General features: G+C 42.5%; 1 protein-coding gene across 3 annotated transcripts in view; it reads right to left on the minus strand.

The window, feature by feature from the left end:
- Nucleotides 1-19,575: 19,575 nt before the first annotated feature.
- Nucleotides 19,576-22,969, minus strand: part of CYFIP2 (cytoplasmic FMR1 interacting protein 2) — a 134,101-nt gene continuing 130,707 nt past the window's right edge. For 2 of the 3 annotated variants that reach the window (XM_027545822.1, XM_027545823.1), the window contains one exon: nucleotides 19,576-22,723. In XM_027545822.1, the coding sequence (XP_027401623.1) occupies nucleotides 22,556-22,723 (168 nt within the window). In that variant the 3' untranslated portion in view covers nucleotides 19,576-22,555. The remainder of the gene's footprint in view (nucleotides 22,724-22,969) is intronic. The other variant, XM_027545824.1, reaches the window with a different exon arrangement.

Genomic DNA, 22,969 nt, shown 5'->3' on the forward strand with positions numbered 1-22,969 from the left:
CCTTTCCAGTCCTGGAGAGCTGGTCTTCAGGGCAGGGAGGGGATGGACAGAGTGCTGTCACCTCCTCCAGGCTGACCTGGAATCATAGGAATCTCGACGGTAGGTATGCAGAGGCCAGCCCACTCTCCTCTGGGTGGTTCCCTGTGATGGTTGCTGGCCTCAAAGAGAGCTTTACTGTCTTACACTCATAAAGTGCATAAGAAATAATGCTTAGAATGGACACCAGTGCACTCAGACTGGCCCGAAGAATGAGCACTGTGCCCAGAGATGGGGTCCACAGGCAACTGGCATCAATCATGATTATTAAAACAGCACAGCAAATCCTTCCTCTCTATGGTAAGCACTGTGCAGGCACTGGGCATCGTAATTCCTGACTCTGGGTACTGGGTACCATTTTAAGTCCCATTTTATAGATGAAGGAACTGAGGTCCAGAGAAGTGGTGGGAGGACTTTGCCAAAGTCATACACAGAGGTAGGGACCAAATTTCAAGCTGGGCTTGGGCATCCCCAGAGTAGTGCTCTTAACCCAGGCACTGGTTTAAGGAGCCCAGAGACTTCTTCCCAGACCTCTTCCTGGCTGTTTTGTATGGGATAGCTGGGAAGATTGGCACCATCCAGAAACTATATGGAGCAGCCATACAACCTTCTCATCAACCATCCTTCAGAGTTAGAGATGGAAGGGCTCAATGAATCCCACCTTCTGGGTTGGCAGATGGGGAAACCGAGGCACAGAGAGAGGTAAGGTCATGCCCAGCATCACTCTGTTAATTAGTGGCAGAATCAATGCTTCACCCACAGTCACTGGAATCCCAATCCAGTGACTTTTATCTCCTACTAAGCTTTCTTTCTGGGCTGAAAGGGCTGACCTGAGGGCAAATAATATCAGGTATTACTTCCTGGCCAATTTTTAAGGCTGAGCCAGTGCACTGAGACGTTCATACACATTATCCCATTTACTCCTCACAGTAAACCTGAGTTAGGTACTGACTGCTATGGTTCTTATTCTAGAGATGAGAAAAATGAGGCTTAGAAAGGTTAAATAACTAGTCTGCAGTTAAATAGTGGGGCTAGGATGAAACCCAGAAGCCTGAACCTAGAGCTATTTCTCAACCGCTCTTCTCAATCTGATCACACCAGTTATGGGGTCCTCCATCAGAGCATCTGCCTACAGGTGGAAGGAGTTCCACATTACAACAGAGGGCAGAGCTCACTCCAAGGAATGCTATGTGGAAGGGCAGCATTGCTTGGCCTTGGTGTGGGTGTGCAGAGAGCCTAATGCACTTCATGTATGGCAATGAACTTCAGATCTTATCAAAGTTTAACCAACTGGAGTTAAATAATACTGATTTAAACTCTTACTTGCTGCACGGCTTCGGTGCTGCAGGTTCTTTGCATACGTTGCCCTGTAATCCTTACAGCAATCTCACGAGGTACATGAAGTTCTTTTAGGTTTACGCCTGATGACAGTGAGACTCTGAGAGGTCTGGGGACTTGCTCAAGGTCGCACAGATAAGAAGTGGCCAGGCTGGGGTTCAAGTGGGTCCTCAGAGCACTGGCTGTGGTCTCATCCTCATTCCTGCTTCTCGGTGGTCTGAGTCACTGCTCAGGTCAGCAGTGACCTGATCCCTCAGGGTGAGGGATCTGCGGGACTGTGGTGACACTGGTCCCCTGTGCCTGCTGGGATCTGTAGCACCTGGCACATGGGAACACGGAGGGTAGGGGAGCAGCGAGCTTTGTGGCCAGAGGGAAGACAGATCCTAAAGTGGGAACAGTCAACTAGAAAATGAAAGACACATTTAAGCTGTTTTCCCCTTTTGGATTTTAAAAAAATACACCCATCTTGGACTCTGATGCCTGAGAGGCTGGTATTAAAGAGTCAGGCCATATGAGTCCTGGTCCCCATTCTATCCCTAATATGCAGGTCTCAGGTTCCTCATTATGTGCTATGAAAATAAAAGATCTTTAGTTTTTTTTTTTTTTTTTTGGTGGTGGGGGGTCGGCATCAAAACCATTTTTCCGAAGCTGCATGAAAGGACAACAAATAAACCTCTTTAAAAAGGAGCTTCTCTTATTGATTCAGGGCAAGAGCCTGGAAACTTGTCCCTTGGCCTCCATGCTGTCTCTCTGCTGGTGAGACTCTTGAAGGGATGCCCGTGGGTCATCTCAGGTCTCTAGGGACACTGGTCAGAGCCTGGGGACACAGGCACAATGCTCCAAGTGGGTAGTACCACCTGAGTTTCAGGGGAAATTCCTACGCACTCCCAAGTGGTGAGGAATGGGAGGTGTGAGGTGGGAGAGGGGTTTCAAGCTGGGGACTAGCTCAGCCTCCTTCAAGGATCCTGGGGAGGAAGAGCAGGTTAGGGGTGGTATTAAGCATCTGGCCTTATTAGGGGAAAGAAAGTGAAAGTGAAGTCGCTCAGTTGTGTCCGACTCTTTGCAACCCCATGGACTGTAGCCTATCAGGCTCCTCCATTCATGGGATTTTCCAGGCAAGAGTGCTGGAATGGATTGTCATTTCCTTCTCCAGGGGATCTTCCCAACCCAGGAATTGAACCTGGGTCTCCCGCATTGCAGGCAGACGCTTTACCGTCTGAGCCACCAGGGACTGCTTATTAGGGGAACCACTGGCCAAAACCATCCACCCTGACCAGGCAAGATAGTAATCACTTTCATGACTTATCTTACAACAGGAGGTCCTGATAAGGAATGCAGAACTAACAAGTTACCACCAATTGGAAGAATTCAAGGAAGGTCAGAAGGAGAGAGGAGACGCCAGTCCGTATGTCCTGCCAACCTCCCTTTAGAATCCTCCTCTATGAAATCTATCTTAGCCTGGTGATGCTCATACCACCAGGAAGGACCTTGAGTCAGACTGATTGGACAGAGACAACCCAGAAACCGACCCCATCACCCAAGACTGCAAGCCAGATGGCAGAGCAGTCCTCTTGGGTTCTCTTACCCAACTGCTCTCCACCTGGGTACCCCTACCCAACAAAGTCTCTTGCTCTGTCAGCACCTGTGTCTCCTTGGACAATTTATTTCTGAATGTTAGACAAGAGCCCACTCCCAGGCCCTGGAAGGAGCCTGCCCCCCCACCCCCACCCCCCCACTGCCCCTGCAACAACCTGGCCACACAGGAGAGCTGCGTGGCCTTAAGCAAGTTATTACCTTCCCTGGGCCTCAGTTGTCTTCTCCGTAAAATAGAGACAATGATAATGATAATAATAAAGTTACCCCTTACTTAATACTTGCTGTATCCAAGGGCTTCTTAGGTATTATATCAGCAAACCCTTATAATACCCTTTTGAAGTAGGTGTCATATTCTCCATTTTGCAGACATGGAAACTGAGGCACAGAGGAGCGAGGTAGCTTGCACAAGTCCACAAAGCTCCAGCTATTAAATGGCAAAGCTAAGTAAGAGGCAAACCAAACTCATTTTTGTCTGACTCCAAAGCTAGTATTTTCACCTACAATATACCACCTTTTAAAATTAAACCTGCCTCAACAGGATGTGTTGAGAATCATGAAAGACAACCCAGGTCATAAGCACAAATCCAGCGCAGTAAATGGGTTCCTTTTCCTGTCTCCACACTAAATGCCCCATCCCCTACAGACCTGAAGGGGTGCATGCCTGTCTATAAGTCCTTCTCTTTGCAGAAAGTGAAAAGAAGGAAAGAGAATTCTGTCTGATCTAAGAAAAATTACCTTTTTCTTATAAGAAAGTATCTCTTATGACTGACAAGGAGTGAATCATGGGAATATCTGGGGAAAGAGCCTCCCAGACACAGGAATGTCTAGTGCAAAGGCCCTGAGGTATAAGCAAGCTTGATTTGTTTTTGACAGTGACAGAAGGAAGGCCCTTTTGCCAAGGGGTGGGAGAATGGTACAAGATAAAATTATCACATAACCAAGAGGAGAGAAAACAATTGTGCACATAAAAACTTGTATACAGACATTCACAACATTAAAAATCAGCATTATTCACAAGAGCTCCAAAGCACAAAGACTCTAAATTGTTCATGAACTGATAAAGGGGTAAACAAAACATGGCACATCCATTCAATGGAATATTATTTGGCCATAAAGAGGAATGAGGGCCCGACACCTCCTGGTACAACGTGCATGAATCTTGAGAACATTATGCTAAGTGAAAGAGGTCACATATTAAAGGCCAGATATTATATGATCCCATTTCTATGAAAGGTTCAGAATGAGGTAATGAAATAGAGACCAAAACATGAATGGCTTCCGGGGCTGCAGGGATGGGGACAGGGAATCGGGTGTGACTGCTAATGGGTACAGTATAGGTATCTTTTTAGGGTGATGTAAATGCTTTGAAATTAGAGGTGATTGTTGTACAACTTTTTGAATATACGGAAAATCACTGAATCGTACACTGGAAAGGATAAACCTTAGTAAATGGATTGTATCTCAATCAAAAAAAAAAAAAAAAAGAAATCAGAGGACTAGGTAGGAGCCTGCTTCAAAGCGACACAGAAGAATTTAGGGCAGGTACTCCTGTTAGACCCATATTACAGGGGAGGGTCCAAGCACCCAATGAGAGCAAGCAACTGGCCCTCTGGCCACACAGCTACAAAGCCACGGAGCTGGGAATCACACCAAGGCTGTCCGGATCGAGTCCATTCTGCCATGTAAAGCTTTTATTTAGCACAGAGCTGGCATTCACCCACCAAGCACTCAATATATGCAAGTGACAAATGTATTTGGGGTTGGGTTTCAGATTCTGGATTCCTCCCCAAAGGGCTCTTCCTCCCATACTGGCCTCCAGTCTCTGAGCTGCATTCTTCCCATTTGCTTCTCACCCAGGAGAGAGAAAGAGGACCGAATGCCTTGTCCTATGCTCTTGGATAGAGCCACTGTGGTGAGAGCACTCAGTCCTCATAGACTGCTAATTAACTTACTGCCAACACAGCCACACTGGAAATTCTGGTTTGAAGTTGGGCCTAGATGAGAGTTTCCTAAAGAATCCAGAGCGTGGGTTAAGGTTTCCTTATGGCTTGTCAGGTGGGGCAGGGCTTAAGTCACCCATCTACCTTGGAGGCCCTCTGCCCTGATGGGGATGGAGGGGTTGGGTCGGGTCGGGGTACAGAGCTGCCTGACTCTGGACTGCCTGCAGGCCAAGTCACTGGGCTAATGGAAAGCCATGCCTTTTAAAAACTGAACTAAAAACTGACTAGAGTTAATTATCTACATTTTGCTGCCCAAAGAAAAATGTCATTGTTTGTTTTGTGACAGGTCCGATAAATATATTTATGCCTCTTCAACTCCATCTTGCATTTCCAGAATGCCTGGTCTGCACAAACTGGTCTGACCTTGAGTAAACCCCAGCAGAACCAGGAGCAAGTGATCCTCTTTTAGAGAAGGACCTCACTGGTAATTTTTTACCTTTTAAGGCCCCACATCCCTTTAGGAATCTAACAACAACAACAAAAAAACTGTGAACATTTTGGCCCCAAAAGACACACACACCAACCTACACATACCACTTTGCACTGAATTTCAGGGGCAATCAGGTTAATAACTCTTGGCTTTTGGCCATAGGAAAAAAATCCTAAATTTTTGAATGTACATTTTTATTGCAGCAACACCTCATAGGTGAAAGTCGCTCAGTCGGGTCCAGCTCTTTGCGACCGCATGGACTATACAGTCCACAGGATTCTCTAGGCCAGAATACTGGAGTGGGTATCCAATCCCTTCTCCAGGGTATCTTCCCAATCCAAGAATCGAACCGAGGTCCCCTGCATTACAGGCAGATTCTTTACCATCTGAATCACCAGGAAGCCAAGAATACTGGAGTGGGTATCCTATCCCTTCTTCAGCAGACTTTTCCGACCCAGGAATTGAACCGGGGTATCCTCCACTGCAGGCGGATTCTTTACCAGCTGAGCTATCAGGGAAGCCCTGACATCTCATAAATAGTGCACAAATATTAAAGTAATGTGTGAAGATCAATGTATTTTTACATATGAACATACCCTTGTAACTGCCATCCTCAGAAGAATACAGAACATTTCCAGCCCTTGCAAAGCCCCAAGGAAATACTGACACCTTGATTTTAGCCTAATGATTAAGTTGGAAGACTTTGACCTTCTGATGTCCATGATTGTAAGATAATAAGTTTGTGTTGCTGTAAGCCACTAAATTCATAATAATTTTTTAAAGCGGTAATTATACAGAGCTACAGCCTCTGTCATTTACACCAAGAGATTAGGTAGGTGTTTGATTCCCCAAATCTTTCCAAACACTGTGCTAAGATAATGCACACATACTATCATTTGGTTACTGCAGTAACAGCAGAAATAGGTATTATAACTGTTACTATTCTTATCCATAAGGAACTTGACGTTCAGAGAGTAAGTCAGAAAGAGATAAACAAATACTGTATATTAACCCATATAGTGGAATCTAGAAAAATGGTATAGATGATTTTATCTGCAAAGCATAAAAAGAGACACAGAACAAACATATAGATACCAAGGGTGAAAGGAGGGGTGTGGAAGGAATTGGGAGACACATATACACTATTGATGCTGTGTATAAAATAGACAACTAATGAGGACAGACTGTGTAGCACAGGGAACTCTACTTAATGCCCTGTGGAGACCTGAGTGGGAAGGAAAGCCAAAAGGGAGGGGATATATATATATATATATGTATCAGTTTGGTTCAGTTCAGCTGCTCAGTCGTGTCCAACTCTTTGCGACCCCATGAATCGCAGCATGCCAGGCTTTCCTGTCCATCACCAACTCCCGGAGTTCACCCAAACTCATGTCCATAGAGTCGGTGATGCCATCCAGCCATCTCATCCTCTGTCGTCCCCTTCTCCTCTTGCCCCCAATCCTTCCCAGCATCAGAGTCTTTTCCAATGAGTCAACTCTTCGCATGAGGTGGCCAAAGTACTGGAGTTTCAGCTTTAGCATCATTCCTTCCAAAGAAATCCCAGGGCTGATCTCCTTCAGAATGGACTGGTTGGATCTCCTTGCAGTCCAAGGGACTCTCAAGAGTCTTCTCCCACACCACAGTTCAAAAGCATCAATTCTTCGGTGCTCAGCTTTCTTTACAGTCCAACTCTCACATCCATACATGACCACTGGAAAAACCATAGCCTTGACTAGATGGACCTTTGTTGGCAAAGTAATGTCTCTGCTTTTCAATATGCTAACTGCTGCTGCTGCTGCTGCTAAGTCGCTTCAGTCGTGTCCGACTCTGTGCAACCCCATAGATGGCAGCCCACCAGGTTCCACCGCCCCTGGGATTCTCCAGGCAAGAACACTGGAGTGGGTTGCCATTTCCTTCTCCAATGCATGAAAGTGAAAAGTGAAAGTGAAGTCGCTTAGTCGTGTCCCACTCTTCGCGACCCCATGGACTGCAGCCTACCAGGCTCTAGGTTGGTCATAACTTTTCTTCTAAGGAGTAAGTGTTTTTTAATTTCATGGCTGCAGTCACCCTCTGCAGTGATTTTGGAGCCCAAAAAAATAAAGTCTGACACTGTTTCCACTGTTTCCGCATCTATTTCCCATGAAGTGATGGGACCAGATGCCATGATCTTCGTTTTCTGAACGTTGAGCTCTTAAGCCAATAGCCAATTCATTTTACTGTACAGTAGAAACTAACACACTGTAAAGCAACTATACACCAATAAAAATTAATTAAAAAAAAAGAATTCTCTAGTTCTTAGCAGAGCTGGGTTTTTAAGAACCGAGCTTTTGAACTACTTACTTCTTTTTGCCCGCTTTATTGACTAAAGAGGATCCTAAGAAAGAGAAAATTATCACCACCATGAACTGCTCTCAGCAGACCCTGTCCCCATGCCTGACCCCAGACTCCATGCCCATCCCTTACGCTGTTTCTTTCTAGAGTCTGCCCCCCTGCCTCTATCCTAACTCTAGTCCTCCCTATTGCCCTATACAGTACAACCATCATCCCCATAGTACAAACATCAGGCCCATGATCAATTCCAGATAATTAGTCCTTTATTCTCTTTTACAACAGCTGCTGTTTTAAGGCAGGCTAACTTGTTAATTGGAGAAGGAAATGGCAACCCACTCCAGTATTCTTGCCTGGAGAATCCCATGGGCGGAGGAGCCTGGTGGGCTGCAGTCCATGGGGTTGCAAGAGTCGGACATGACTTGCCGACTAAACCAACTAACCAGCTTGTTGACACCAATTACATGGCAAATTTTTTTGAGGGGATGGGCAATTGATGCAATCAGCAGACAGGTGAAACACTTTAAATGTATCACCTGCTGTTTAAGGCACAGGTTCTATGGTGCTGAGCAAGACAGACAAAACCTCTATACTCATGAATTATATTCATGAGATGGTCACACAACACAGAAATATAATTTTGATTAATAACAAGGTCAAGTACAGAATGCTCAGAGAGTATTTAACAGAGCACATGGGACCTAAGTTTCCAAGAGGAAGGGTATTTTAAGTGAGGCTTGAAGGATGATGGAAGGTCTGAGACTGTGAAGAGGAGGAGGTGCGGGTGAGGCAGGGGTGCATTCTTGACAGACAAAGGCAGGTGTAAGCATCTCAAAAGGGACAAGGGGAGCCTGGGACTCCAGGGTGAACTGAAAAGAGCCCTTGGTGTGGTTGGTTGTTTAGCTTCTACTGCTTTCTGAGCCTGGATCTTTGAGTATTGGAGGGGATGTTGATGACAGGGGGAGGGAATGAAAGAATACAGGGCAGCTGTGGATGGGCTGAATCCAGGCGATCAGCCCCTGCCCCACTGCAGCCCCAGTGAGTCCCACAATCTTCCTCCAGCTCAGGACTGGGCTCCTTGCCAGAAGTGTTTCAGAAATGCCCCAACCAGGGGCTCTTTGATATCCCCCTTTCATGTTGGTCTGAAACTCCAGAAGGCAGAAATCCCTGGGCTTTATTCTAACTAATGAGGGTGGAGCCTAGGGACCGTATATTTTTAGCTCTGATAGCATCTCACAACATACTTTCCCAGGGAAACCCTCTGCTTTCCCCATTCTGCCGGAAGCTCTGGGCGAGCCAGACAGCACATCTGGGAATATGGAGAAAAGGCTGAGAGGGGAGTGCAGACTGAGAAAATCAGAGTAAATCAAACCAGATGGGGAGGTGGAGACTGGCTCTCCTCCTCACCCAGAGGGAAGTGTGTCTTTGTCCTTTTCCCACCTCTGGCTTATTCACTGTAGGGGAACTGAAGGCAGAATCTGACCTGGAGGGTCAGGGGCAAAAATACCACATACCAGATGTCTTTAAATAAGTAAGAATTCTTAAACTGTTATAAAATATGCTCTGTCATCCTGAAGATAAAACAAACTTTTATAACACAAAATAAGGTATATATAAAGTCATGGGTTTTATATGACTGCAAGTTGGTAAAAATACCAAAGATGACTGAATTTAATTATCACTGCATATTTCTGGGCATTTTGTTGTTGGACAGTGATGTTTGCTTGGTGAAAATAAAGACATGATATTCTTAAATTAATATGCATTTATTCTATAAGATTTATTTTTCTTGCCTTCATTTTAACATTGTTATGTTTTTATAGTCAAGATTCCCACACTCATGCACCTATAATCAATTAATCTAAACAAAGGAGGTAAGAATACACAATGTCACTTCAATAAGTGGTGCTGGAAAAACTGGACATGAGATTAGAACATTTCCTCACACCACATACAATGGGTTAAAGAGCTAAATATAATACCTGAAACCATAAAACTCCTAGAAGAGAACATAGGCAGAACACTGTGACATAAATCGAAGCAATATTTTTTTTTGATCCATCTCCAAAAACAAAGGAAATGAAGGCAAAATAAACAAATGGGGCCTAATTGAACTTAAATGCTTTTGTACAGCAAAGGAAACCATTGACATAATGAAAAGACAACCTATGGAATGGAAGAAAATATTTACAAACAGTATGACCAGTAGGGGTTAATATCTAAAATACATAAATAGCTCAAACTACTCAATATAAACAACTCAATCAAAAAATGAACAGAAGACTTGAATAGACATTTCTCCAAAGAAGACACATAGATGACTTAACAGGTACATGACAAGATGCTCAATATCAATAATTATTAAAGAAATGAAAACCCAAACCACAGAGATATCACCTTACACCTGTCAGAATGGCTATCGTTAAAAAGTCTAAAAATAACAAGTGTTGGTGGGAATGTGGAGAAAAGAGAACCCTGTACACTGTAGGTGGAAATGTAAATTGGTGCAGACGCGAGACAAAACAGTATGCAGGTTCCTCAAAAACAATGAAAATAGAACTACCAGCAGTTCCACGTCTGAGTTTAAAAGATACATGCACCCCAATGTTCATAGCAGCACTATTTAAAAAGCCAAGATATGCCAGCAACCCAAGTGTCCATCAACAGATGGATAAAACAGGCACGGTGTGCACACACATGCACACAACACACACACGCATACACATAATGGAATGTTACTCAGCCATAAAAAGGACGAAACCCTGCCATTTGCAGCAACATGGATGTACCAAAAGAACATTATGCTTAGTGAAGTCAGACAGAAAAAGACAAATACTGTATGATATCATTTACATGTAGAATCTAAAACTGAAAACAAAGAACTGTGTGTGTTCAGTCGTGACTGACTCTTTGTGACCCCATGGACTGTAGCCCGCCAGGCTTCTCTGTCCATGGGCTTCTCCAGGCAAGAATACTGGAGTGGGTTGCCATTTCTTCCTCCACAGAATCTTCCCCACCCAGGGATTGAACCCACTTCTCTTTCATCTCCTGCATTGGCAGGTGGATTCTTTACCACTTTAGCCACGTGGGAAGTTCAAACAACTGTATATAGCCAAACAAAAAACAGACTCACAGGTACAGAAAAAGAAAAAAAAAAAACAAAAATAAAAAAACACTGGTGGTTTCCAATGGAAGAGGGAAGCAAAGAAGGGCAAAATAGAGTATAGAATTAAGAGAGAGAAACTACTAGGTGTAAAATACGTAGGTAATAAGGACACATGGTACAGCACAGTGAATTACAGCTACTAACCTGTAAAAAGCTTTAATGGAATATAATGTAAAGATACGGAATCACTATGGTATTCACTTGAAACTAATATAATACTGTAAATCAACCATGTTTTTTGTTGTTTAGTCACTGAGTTCTGTCCAACTCTTCTTGCGACCCCATAGACTACAGACTACCAGGCTCCTCTCTCCGTGTGATTTTCCAGGCAAGAATACTGGAGTGAGTTGCCATTTCCTTCTCCAGGGGATCTTGATCCAACCCAGGGATCAAACACATGTCCCCCTGTCTCCTGCATTGCAAGTAGATTCTTTAACACTGAGCCACCAGGGAAACCCCCAAATCAACTATATTCAATTAAAAAAGAATCCCCCTGGAGAAGGAAATGGCAACCCACTCCAGTATTCCCACCTAGAGAATCCCATGGACAGAGGAGTCTGACAGGCTATGTCCATGGGACGGCAAAGAGTTGGACACAATTAGCAACTAAACCACCACCATCTTCAAGGTATTAGTCATTTTTACATTCACCTGTTCATTTTAAAATCCTTTAGTAGATAACAAAGTTCATCTTCCTAATGACTTATAGGGTTTCTACAGTGATGAACAAGATTTGGATTAAACAGATCAGTGGTGGGGGGAAAAATCGAATAAAACAGAATTACTTATTTTGCTTTCTGAAGGACTGAGTGTCTGTTATACATAAAAATATCATATGTCAGTGATAATGACCTTTAATTAAGACTTTTTCAGAGATGTCATTTTAAGGGGTCTAAATCACCACTGAATCTGAAGCTCATAGAAAATGTAAAATGAAGCCAAATAGGTCTAAGAATATACCCGCATAAATTATTTTTCTTTACTGAGGAATGTAAACCTTCAGTGTATCTCTCAGACACCCTAGCAGTGCTCACAGAAGGTGCTGGCATACATTTGATATGCCGTCCCTCTTGTTCTGAATGTCTGTTGTTAAAACCAGGAAATAAGATGGAAAAATGTATCTGGGTGGAAATGTCACTCTGTTGATTTTTGAGCTATAAATGTTCACCTTTTAAAAATAATATACATGCATAAACAAGTGATTAGTATTTAAGTTGATACAGCAGCAAAAACAAAACAAAGCATGTGAGCCACCCTGTACTTTAGTTGTTGCTTTAATACAGGATTTGCACAGGTGGAAAAAAACAAAACAAGATTCCCCCTGCCCCTACCTTTATCAAGATAAAACTGAAAATAAAAATGTTACATATTCAAGGTGTACAAAATGATGCTTTGATATACAAATACATTGTGAAATGACTATTACAATCTAGTTATTTAAACATCCATCACCTCACAGTTACCTTTTTAATTATTTTGGTGTGATGAGAATACAAAACCTATTCTTTATAATCAAGATTTTTATCTAATTTGTATTCTCTTGTCAATAATGTCAAATGAGACAACTTTTCTTGAGTCACTGTAAATCAGAGAGCTTTAAAATTAATTTCAATAGAAGAAATACCTGAAGTTATCAATAAGATTTTTAAAGCAATACTTAGATTCAGAAAAGAATCAGGCATTTTATATATAACATTCAACTATTCTTGGGGTCACATATAAATATTGTCATTACAGAAAGTATCATACACTCATATTTTATTATATAAATTTATTACATAAACATCCCTTACATTACAGTTCTCATTGTCTTATAAAGCAGTATCTAGAGCCTACAGTATTTTTTGAATTGTTCTTTTAAATCTTTCAATCCTGGAATATTATGAGGAAACCTCCCTGAACACAATATGTGACTCAATCTGTTGTGATTTCCCTCAACTAAGAGTATACTTTGTGGAGGAGGAAATGGCAACCCACTCCAGTTTTCTTGCCTGGGAAATCTCATAGACAGAGGAGCCTGGTAGGCTACAGTCCATGAGGTCGCAAAAGAATCAGGCACAATTTAGCAACTAAATAACACCAAGAAGTACATGTTGTGTACCAGGAACAAACATAATGTTGCAGTTCAATTATACTTCAAAAACAAACACATTCGTGGAAGAAGAGATCACATTTGCAGTGAGAGGGAACAGAATGAAGCAGGCCAAAACTTATTACAAGAGAAGTAAGTACTAGGCATGAAATATACAACATACAGTTTAACTGTTGTAAGTTACATACAATAGTTACTGGGAGTAAATCCTAAGAACTCTCACCACTAAGAAAATTTTTTCTATTCATCTTATTTATATATATATATATATATATATATATATGGTGATTGATATTCACTAAATTTGTGAATATTTCATGATGTTAACATTTCACAAATGATGTTAACATTTCATGATCTATGTAAATCAAATCATTATGCTGTTTAGCTTAAATTTATTCAGTGCTGTATGTCAATTATATCTCAATAAAATTGGAAGAATGTTTTAAAATAGTAAATGATACTGAAAGAGACAATAGGTACAGAAAATAATGAAGATACGCTTCACATCAGGTTTATTTTTTTGTGATTCTAACTCATAAAAATAAAATAAATACTAATTCATAACTATATTTTTAAGCTAAAGAATGAGACTATATTTTGACCTATAACAGCTGAAAAATAGTTTGTAAACAAATCAGTTTGGGATTATCCACATGTGAGTCTTCTCAGTCATGCAAAATACTTAGTTCATTGTTTGCACGTCTTTATATTTCACTGGAAGACCCTTTCTCTAAAATTTATAAAGATATTCTTTGATCCTCTTAGACAAATTTAGATACCTTTGACTTTTTGTAATAATAATAGCAGGAAATAGTTCATAGTGAGTGTTGCTGCTGCTGCTAAGTCGCTTCAGTCGTGTCCGACTCTGTGCAACCCCATAGACGGCAGCCCACCAGGCCCCCCCGTCCCTGGGATTCTCCAGGCAAGAACACTGGAGTGGGTTGCCATTTCCTTCTCCCATGCATGAAAGTGAAAAGTGAAAGTGAAGTCACTCAGTCGTGTCCGACTCTAGCAACCCCATGGACTGCAGCCTACCAGGCTCCTCCATCCATGGGATTTTCCAGGCAAAAGTACTGGAGTGGGGTGCCATTGCCTTCTCCGTTGTGAGTGTTAGTGACTACAAATTCAAAGTTAATTTTTGCTTCCCTCCAAGATAGCTCATTCTATTATGATCTTCTGTGATTTGACTAAACTCTTCCAGTGTTTCTTTTACCTTATCTAAATGAAGTCTAATTACTTTAACAGAATTTTGTTGGCAATTCCATTGAGTGTGTGAAATAGGTTTTAATAAGAAATCTGATATGTTTCACCAAATGTTCTATTTTTTAACAGCTCCATAAAATATTGTACATAATCTTTATACATTAAAGGGACACTTGTAACCATGTTTCCTAGCAATAAATTCAAACTATTTGCTGTCCATGGCCCAAAAATTACTCAGGAGTTTTCAGCTAAAAATGCCATCATCATAGGCTAGCCCTCTTTTCTCTTATATACATACCTCTGTTTGAAGGCTTGAAAAAAGTGTTTAAGAAGTATTTCTCAAAGCAGTGCATGCCAGCCTCAAACAGTCCAGGGCCCCAGAATCAGCATCTTTCCCAGATTTATTTTCTTCTTCATTGTTACAGGCTGAGTTCCTCAATTGATACGAATTTCATTCAATTCCTGTGTTGAAGCCCTAGTCCCCAGTACTTCAGAATGAGTTCTAGAGGAGACAGAGCTTCTATTGAGGTAACTAAGGTAAAATGAGGTCATAACCAATGGGCCCTAATCCAATGTGACTGGTGTCCTTAGGAGACTCTGACAGAGACACAGAGGGAAGACCATGTGAAGACAGGGAGAATATAGGCATCTGTATTCAAGGAGAGAGATATTAGGAGAAACCAACTCTTCTGACACCTTGATCTTGGACTTCTAGCCTCCAGAATTTTAAGAAAACACATTTTTCTGTTGTTTCAGCCACCTGGGCTGTGGTATTTTGTCATGGCAATCCTGTGTAACTCTGTATTCACACAGCAAGTGAATACACACAGTTGTGCTATATTCTGTCCTTTGTTGTGCCTATCTTTGCATAAAATGTTTCCTTGGTATCTCTAATTTTCTTGAAGAGGTCTCTAGGCTCATCCATTCTATCGTTTTCCTCTATTTCTTTGCATTGTTTACTTAGGAAGGCTTTCTTATTATTCCTTGCTATTCTTTGGAACTCTGCATTCAGATGGGTATATCTTTCCTTTTCTCCCTTGCCTTTCAGAAGAAGGCTGAGCACCGAAGACATGATGCTTTTGAACTGTGGTGTTGGAGAAGACTCTGAGAGTCCCCTGGACTGCAAGGAGATCCAACCAGTCAACCCTAAAGGAAATCGCTCCTGAATATTCATTGGAAGGACTAATGCTGAAGCTGAAGCTCCAATACTTTGGCCACCCAATGCAAAGAGCTGACTTTTTAAAGACCCTGATGCTGGGAAAGAATGAAGGCAGGAGGCGAAGGGGATGACAGAGGATGAGATGGTTGGATGGCATCACTGGCTCAATGCACATGAGTTTGAGCAAGCTCCAGGAGACAGTGAAGGACAGGGAACCCTGGCGAGCTGCAGTCCACGAGGTCGCAAAGAGTCAGACACGGCTAAGCGACTGAACAACAACAACCCTATGTTCTTCCATCATGAAAATGCTTCCCTTTTCCACCTGAATTCCTTCAATACTTTGTCAAGTCCCTACTTCTCTTCCCACTTGGATCCCATTGCCCAGGTGTCATGGTTGCCCATGTATAAGTGGTTCTTCTCTAGTGGGAATTTAGAAAACTATCTTAACATGGATATCCACATCCTGAGCCCAGTGGTTTTAAAAGAATGTTCCATGAGAGAATCATTAGTGTTGCAGAGAAAGGAGTGTCTAAGGTCACAGCCATCTGGGAGACGTGGTGTTAATCCAGGCTAATTATGTTCTACTAGACTCCTCCGACCACTGCCCATCTTCAAGAGGGGAGAGAGCATGACACATTCCCCAAATTTATTTGACCATGCAATCTTCTTTTCATTGGATCTAGCCCATTGACGCTAGATCAAATATACCAGCCCTAAAGATGAGAACCCTTGGAGGTGATATCACATGGCTGAGAAAGATTTTGAGTCTGTGAAGTTGTCAGGTCCCTCAAAGTACACCAGTAGGAAATGACCTAGTATGGGGATAGCAGAGCTGGAAGGAACCTCGGGTTATTTTGTCAACCTTGAAGACAAGGAAACTGAGGCCCTGAGAAATTCAAGGGTAGCCCAGACTGCAGCAATGAGGGGGGTCACTAATGAATTCTCTAGGACTCATCTCAGTGGTTGGCCTTTAGGAAATCTGTGAACATTCAGTTCAGTTCAGTTCAGTTGCTCAGTCGTGTCCGACTCAAGGAAACCTGGTGCTGTGTAAATCTGGGAGCTGTGATGCTCCCAGCACCAGTGTTGGTCTTAAACACATCTTTCTAGTGATCTTCTAGGACCAACCTTTCTGATGAGTGCAAGAAGTCCCCAGGTGCCTTCAGCCTGAGAACTTCCCTTACACTAGGCTGGACCTCTCCTTATAGCTGGTTTTGCTCCATTTTACATGGCATCTGGTCCCATCACTTCATGGGAAATAGATGGGGAAACAGTGGAAACAGTGTCAGACTTTATTTTGGGGGGCTCCAAAATCACTGCAGAGGGTGACTGCAGCCATGAAATTAAAAGACGCTTACTCCTTGGAAGGAAAGTTATGACCAACCTAGATAGCATATTCAAAGGCAGAGACATTACTTTGCCAACAAAGCTCCGTCTAGTCAAGGCTATGGTTTTTCCAGTGGTCATGTATGGATGTGACAGTTGGACTGTGAAGAAAGCTGAGCGCCAAAGAATTGATGCTTTTGAACTGTGGTGTTGGGGAAGACTCTTGGGAGTCCCTTGGACTGCAAGGAGATTCAACTAGTCCATCCTAAAGGAGATCAGTCCTGGGTGTTCGTTGGAGGGACTGATGCTAAAGCTGAAACTCCAATACTTTGGCCACCTCATGCGAAGAGTTGACTCATTGGAAAAGACCCTGATGCTGGGAGGGATTGGGGGCAGGAGGAGAAGCAGACGACAGAGGATGAGATGGCTGGATGGCATCAGTGACTCAATGGACATGAGTTTGGGTGGACTCCGGGAGTTGGTGATGGACAGGGAGGTCTGGCATGCTGTGATTCATGGGGTCGCAGAGTCAGACACAACTGAGCGACTGAACCGAACTGCACTTATCCAAAGCCCCCCAAAGTCCAGTAATCAAACTCCTAAGTCCAGTCTTGAGGTCCAGCCCGAATGATTGATTTAGTATAGTGTAACAACAAAAGCCGAGCCTTTAGAACAGGGTTCAAATTCTAGCTGTCACTTATAACCATGTGAAAATAAATATGCTGCATAGTCTCTCTGTCAAAGGTGGAATTTAGCACAGTGACTGTGGTTGATTCAAAGGAATGGATGAATGGAATTTAGCATGATGCCCACACACATCAGGCCTTATTACATATTAGTTTCATGCTTCCTCTTAGAACTAGGGATGTATTGATAAATGATATATATGAGATAGGATAGAAAGCCCAGACATAAACCCATGTACTCATGGTAAACTCTTTTACAATAAAGGAGGCAAGAATATATAATGGAGAAAAAGACAATCTCTTCAATAAGTAGTGCTGAAAAACTGGACAGCTACAGGTAAAACAGTAAACTTAGAACATTCCCTAACAACATATACAAACAAACTCAAAATGGACTAAGGACCTAAATGTAAGACTGATAAAACTGCTAGAGGAAAGCATAGGCAGAACACTCTTTGACATAAATCAGAGCAATATTTTTTTAAATTCCTTTCCTAAAGCAAAAGTAAACAAATGAGACCTAGTTAAATTTAAAAGCTTTTGCACAGCAAAGAAAACTGTTGACAAAATGAAAAGACAACCTACTGCGTGGGAGAAGATATTTGCAAATGATATAACTAACAAGGGGTTAACATTCAATGTATATAAACAGTTCTTATGATTCTACATCAACAAAATAAATTACCTGATTCAGAAAATGGGCAGAAGAACTATATAGACATTTTCTCAAAGAGGACACGCAGATGGCCAACAGGCACATAAAAGGATGCTCAATATTGACAATAATCAGGGAAATGCAAATCAAACCTACAGTGGGATATCACCTCACACTTGCCAGGATGGTTATCAACAAAAAGAATACAGACAACCTGTCAGCAAGGATGTGAAAAGAAAGGAACCCTCTTACACTTTTGGTAGGAACATATATTGGTGCTGCCGCTGCTGCTAAGTCGCTTCAGTCGTGTCTGACTCTGTGCGACCCCATAGACAGCAGCCCACCAGGCTCCCCCGTCCCTGGGATTCTCCAGGCAAGAACACTGGAGTGGGTTGCCATTTCCTTCTCCGATGCATGAAAGTGAAAAGTGAAAGTGAAGTCGCTCAGTCGTGTCTGACTCTTAGCGACCCCATGGACTGCAGCCTACCAGGCTCCTCCATCCATGAGATTTTCCAGGCAAGAGTACTGGAGTGGGGTGCCATTGGTGCAGCCACTATGAAAAACAACATGCAGGTTACTTAAACTAAAAATATGCTTACCATATGATCCACCAATCCACTCCTGGGCATATATCCAGAAAAGACAAAAATTCGAATTCAAAAAGATACAGGCACCCCAAGGTTCATAACAGCACTACTTATAATAGCAAGACATGAAAGGAATGTAAATGTTCATTAACAGATGAAAGGTGTGTGTGTGTGTGTGTGTACACATAATATTCCACAATGGAATATTACTCAACCATTAAAAGAAAAAAACAATGCAATATGCAGCAACAAGGATGGATCAAATTATTATCATACTAAGTCAGACAAATTATCATATGATATCACTTATAAGTGAAATCTAAAAAATGATACAAATGAACTTATTTACAAAACAGAAATAGACTTACAGACACAGAAAGCAAACTTACGGTTATCAAAGAGGAAAGGTAGGAAGGGATAAATTAGGAGTTTGGGATTAACAGATAAACACTACTACTAATATATATATAAAACTTAAAAATAACAAAGACCTACTGTATAGCACAGAGAACTATATTCAATATCTTAAAATAATCTATAATGGAAAAGTTTCTGAAAAAGAGTAGATATATATATAACTGAATCACTTTGCTGTATATCTGAAACTAACACAACATTGTAAATCAACCACACTCCAATTAAAAAAAAAAAAACACCCAAAACCCCAAACAAACAAAAACAACAAACAAAAAACAGCACTAAGAATCTAGGCTGCAGAATTATACTGTGAGACTATGAAAGCTCTAGGCTCAGGAAACATCTCCAATATCAAGCCCAGAGTAAGTCAATTTATAAAGATATAATTCCCCCTGTAAGAAAGCAAAACAAGCCATTAGTTTAGGGCGCAGCATCTTTATATTCTTTATGTTCCTCCATTCTCTCTCGGGTTGTCTCCTTAGTTACCAATTTTCCCGTGGTCTTCCACAGATTAACTAGGACTAGAATATGAACCAGAATCAAGACAAGACACTCATTTCACGAGTTTGGAAGCAGTTTTAATGGAGATGGAAATGTTTATCAACTCAACACAGGTACCCCAAAATACAAAGCAAAATATCATCTTCAGCTGCATAGCAAATATGATTTAAGAATTTAACATCATTATTTGATCACAAGCGTAAATATAAGTCACCATAAATAAATGTAAATTCATTGTACAAAAATCCCCGACAACTCTTAATACAAATATGGTACATTTGACAGTTTGTGAAACAGAATTTTTTTAAACCTTTTAAAACCTAAGATTTTATTTTTCTTGGTTCTTAGATACACAAAAAATCAAAAGAGGGGCAGTAACACCAGGAAGGAAAGAATATTAAACCCGTTCTGTATTTGTGAATCAATGCTGCTGGTGAGCCAGGGAAATGAAACATCTCTCCTAAAGGTGAAGACCTCAATTTACTGAGATAAAATCTCTTGAGGACAATGGGATTCTACCCAGAGGGTCAAAGTCAGGGCTATGATAGGATGGGAGGGGCAGGTTGTTGAAATATCAATCTCATCAAATGGGTGATCCAAATCTCAACAAAGCAATAGTCAAGGATTTAGAATGATCTCCAGGACTTAATAGAGAGTCAAGTAGCTGAGAAAGTGAGCAAGCTACTGTACCCAGACAGGCCTGAAGACTCAGAAGACTCTGGAGCTTAGAAGTTTTTGCAGGTTTTGAAGGTGAGTTTTACCATATAGTTCTCCCATGTGGTGTAACCCCTCACTTGCCTTTGGGACACACGTATGATCTTCAAGAAGGAAAAAATAAGAGAGAGAGAGAAATACTTTTCCTATGAGAATAGGATCTGACAGCTTGTACCCTGACTCACTTTCCTTCCCTACAGTTATTTTCTTTCATGGCTCAGAGGGAGCTCAAAGCCCAAGGTTAGCAGTGCAGGGGTCCTCTGCAGCAGTGGTCCTCAGACTCTGATATGTAGCAGAACAATCCAGCTTGTGGCAAGTGCAGATTTCTCAATTCTGCTCCCAGAGATGCAGGATTGGTGGGTTTGAGGTAGGCCCAGGAATCTGCATCAAACGTGCTAATCTCAGAAGTCCTGATGGAGGTGGCCTTTGGATCACACTTGGCGAGCCCCACCTCTGTCCTCCTTGGTGAAGTGGATAACACAAACCTCCCGCTATGGACACTTCTTTGCTCTTGCCTGGGGATGAAATGGGTCATCTGGATAATGGAAACAATTTCTATTCATCTGCCCTGAGTGAGGCAATCATTATTGGTTTATTTTCTCTCTTTTCCTTCCTGGGCCAGGGAAAAAATACCAAATTGTCTCATTTTATATGTTCTTATAAGCTCAGGCTCACAGATTCCCTTTGATGATAAGGTGCTCTGTAAGCACATTCATTTCCCAAAGGCTTCTGTCCTTCTGAACAGCTTCCCCATGCTCAGTAAGAGATTCTGCAAGGAATTTTGATTCATTCTGGGAAATGGAAGTAGGCTTGGTTGGATGGCATCGCTGACTCAATAGACATGAGTTTGAGCAAACTCTGGGAGATGATGAAGAACAGGGAAGCCCAGCGTGCTGCAGTCCATGGGGTCGCAAATAGTCAGACATGACTGAGCAACTGAACAACAATGTCCCTGTGAGATATGACCCATATCTCAAAATCTAAGTTAAGGAACATCAAAGAACAGAAGCCAAAGGTCAAATGTCTCCAGAATCTTTCAGCTTCTAGGACAATAAAAGTCCTGATTCATTAGAACAGGGTTCCTCTTTGGGTGTATTTTAGTATTAAAAGAGGCTTCCCAGGTGGTGCTAGTGGTTAAGAATCTGCCTGCCCATGAGGGAGATGCAAGAGACGTGGGTTTGATCCCTGGGTTGGTTGGTATTAAAAGCTCATTGACAAGTATTATTTACACTCCTTACCTCCTTGACCCCAAGGTGTTTCTGGATTCTGTTAAAATAACCCTTTAATATTTTCTTTCTTGTGAGGGTTTTTCTTGATGAGAGATTCTGTGCCAAGAAGTGGCCCCTAATTTGGTTGCTGGCTAATGCTGTGGGCAGTGCATGTCTGGCCAGTAGTACAGTGCTCACTCTCTGGGGGACTTGGTGCTAAGTATTTGTTCAATAAATAAAGGACCCTCTCACCATCAAGCCGATGCAGTGTTCTAACAGCTTTCTGTTTTGGACTATGGAATTCCTGGCTGTGTTCATAAATACTGCTTCTACACAGCAGGCCTGACCATCTTCCTACTCCATTTCCACTCACCCATTCCAGCTGTGAATGCATTTCTGAGTTCTCCCTAGGAGTGCCCTGAGAGGGGAGTCAGGATGTGGTTTTAAGAGTCCATGGAAGGCCAAAGGCAACATCTCAACACCATCTACCATGGTACTGATACCAGGAAGCTCGTCGCCCATTCACCATGGCTCTCAGTGCTTGGTCCAGGAGTACACTTGGTGGTTGAATCCCTGGCATCTGGAGCAGGACAAGATGACACCATGGGAAGTGGGGGGAGGGAGCCAAAGGAGGCGAAGATGCTAGGAAGTGGAAGCATGCCTGTCAAGCCAGGCTGACATCTTGGGGCATGGCCACACTCTTTTCTCCATCTCTAAGACTTCAGTCCTGGGGTTGCATGTGGGCACTGGGCAGGAGGTCACAATCGGGGAGGAGGTTCTGTGTAGCAACCATGGATGTGGGGACCATGAGATGGAGAAAGGGTGAAACTAGGGCTCTTAACATAGCTGAGGGGAAAAAGAGAAAAAAGCAAGTACTGCCCTGTTTCTGTTCTTCTTTTTTTTCATTTACACTATGGAAACACCACCATGGAGATGTCACGGGAGAGCATGCAGAGGCCCAGCCCTCGGGAGGTGCACATGTGTTTGGGGAGGTTCTTGTTTGCTTCCAGGTTCATCTCACGCATTGTCCAGTCGGACCCTGTTGCAGGCTGGCCGTGGCTTTCTCTCTCCTGCTTCTTCTCCTCCAGCTCGAGGGTTTGCAGGACCTTCTGCCTAGCAGGTGGTAGCCAGGGACTGGTGGATGGGCGGCTGGAAGCAGCGCACATGCTCCACGGTGGAACTGTCCGTCTCCACGGACTTCATGTACTTGTTCAGGATGGCAAAAACCTCATTGTTCAAGATCTGGTATTTCCTGATCCTGTCTGCCATCTTCTTCAGGGGCTGGAGAAGGACAAGGGCATGTAGGTTAGGAGTGGAAGGAGGGGATAGAGAGATCAAGAGCAGCAGAAGAATACAGTTGAGGGTGGGTTCCAGAGTCCTGACGCTTCAATGGTAATGCCACTCTCTTGCTTAAAGGCCTCCTATGGGAGCCCAGAGCTTGACAATGAAATGTGAACTTAACCATAAAACCCTTTACATGAGTTTCAAAACTTACCACAAAGCTGCAGTAATCAAAATAGTGTGAAG

This window comes from Bos indicus x Bos taurus, chromosome 7 (genome assembly GCF_003369695.1).
Source record: "Bos indicus x Bos taurus breed Angus x Brahman F1 hybrid chromosome 7, Bos_hybrid_MaternalHap_v2.0, whole genome shotgun sequence".
Taxonomy (NCBI): Eukaryota; Metazoa; Chordata; class Mammalia; order Artiodactyla; family Bovidae; genus Bos; species Bos indicus x Bos taurus.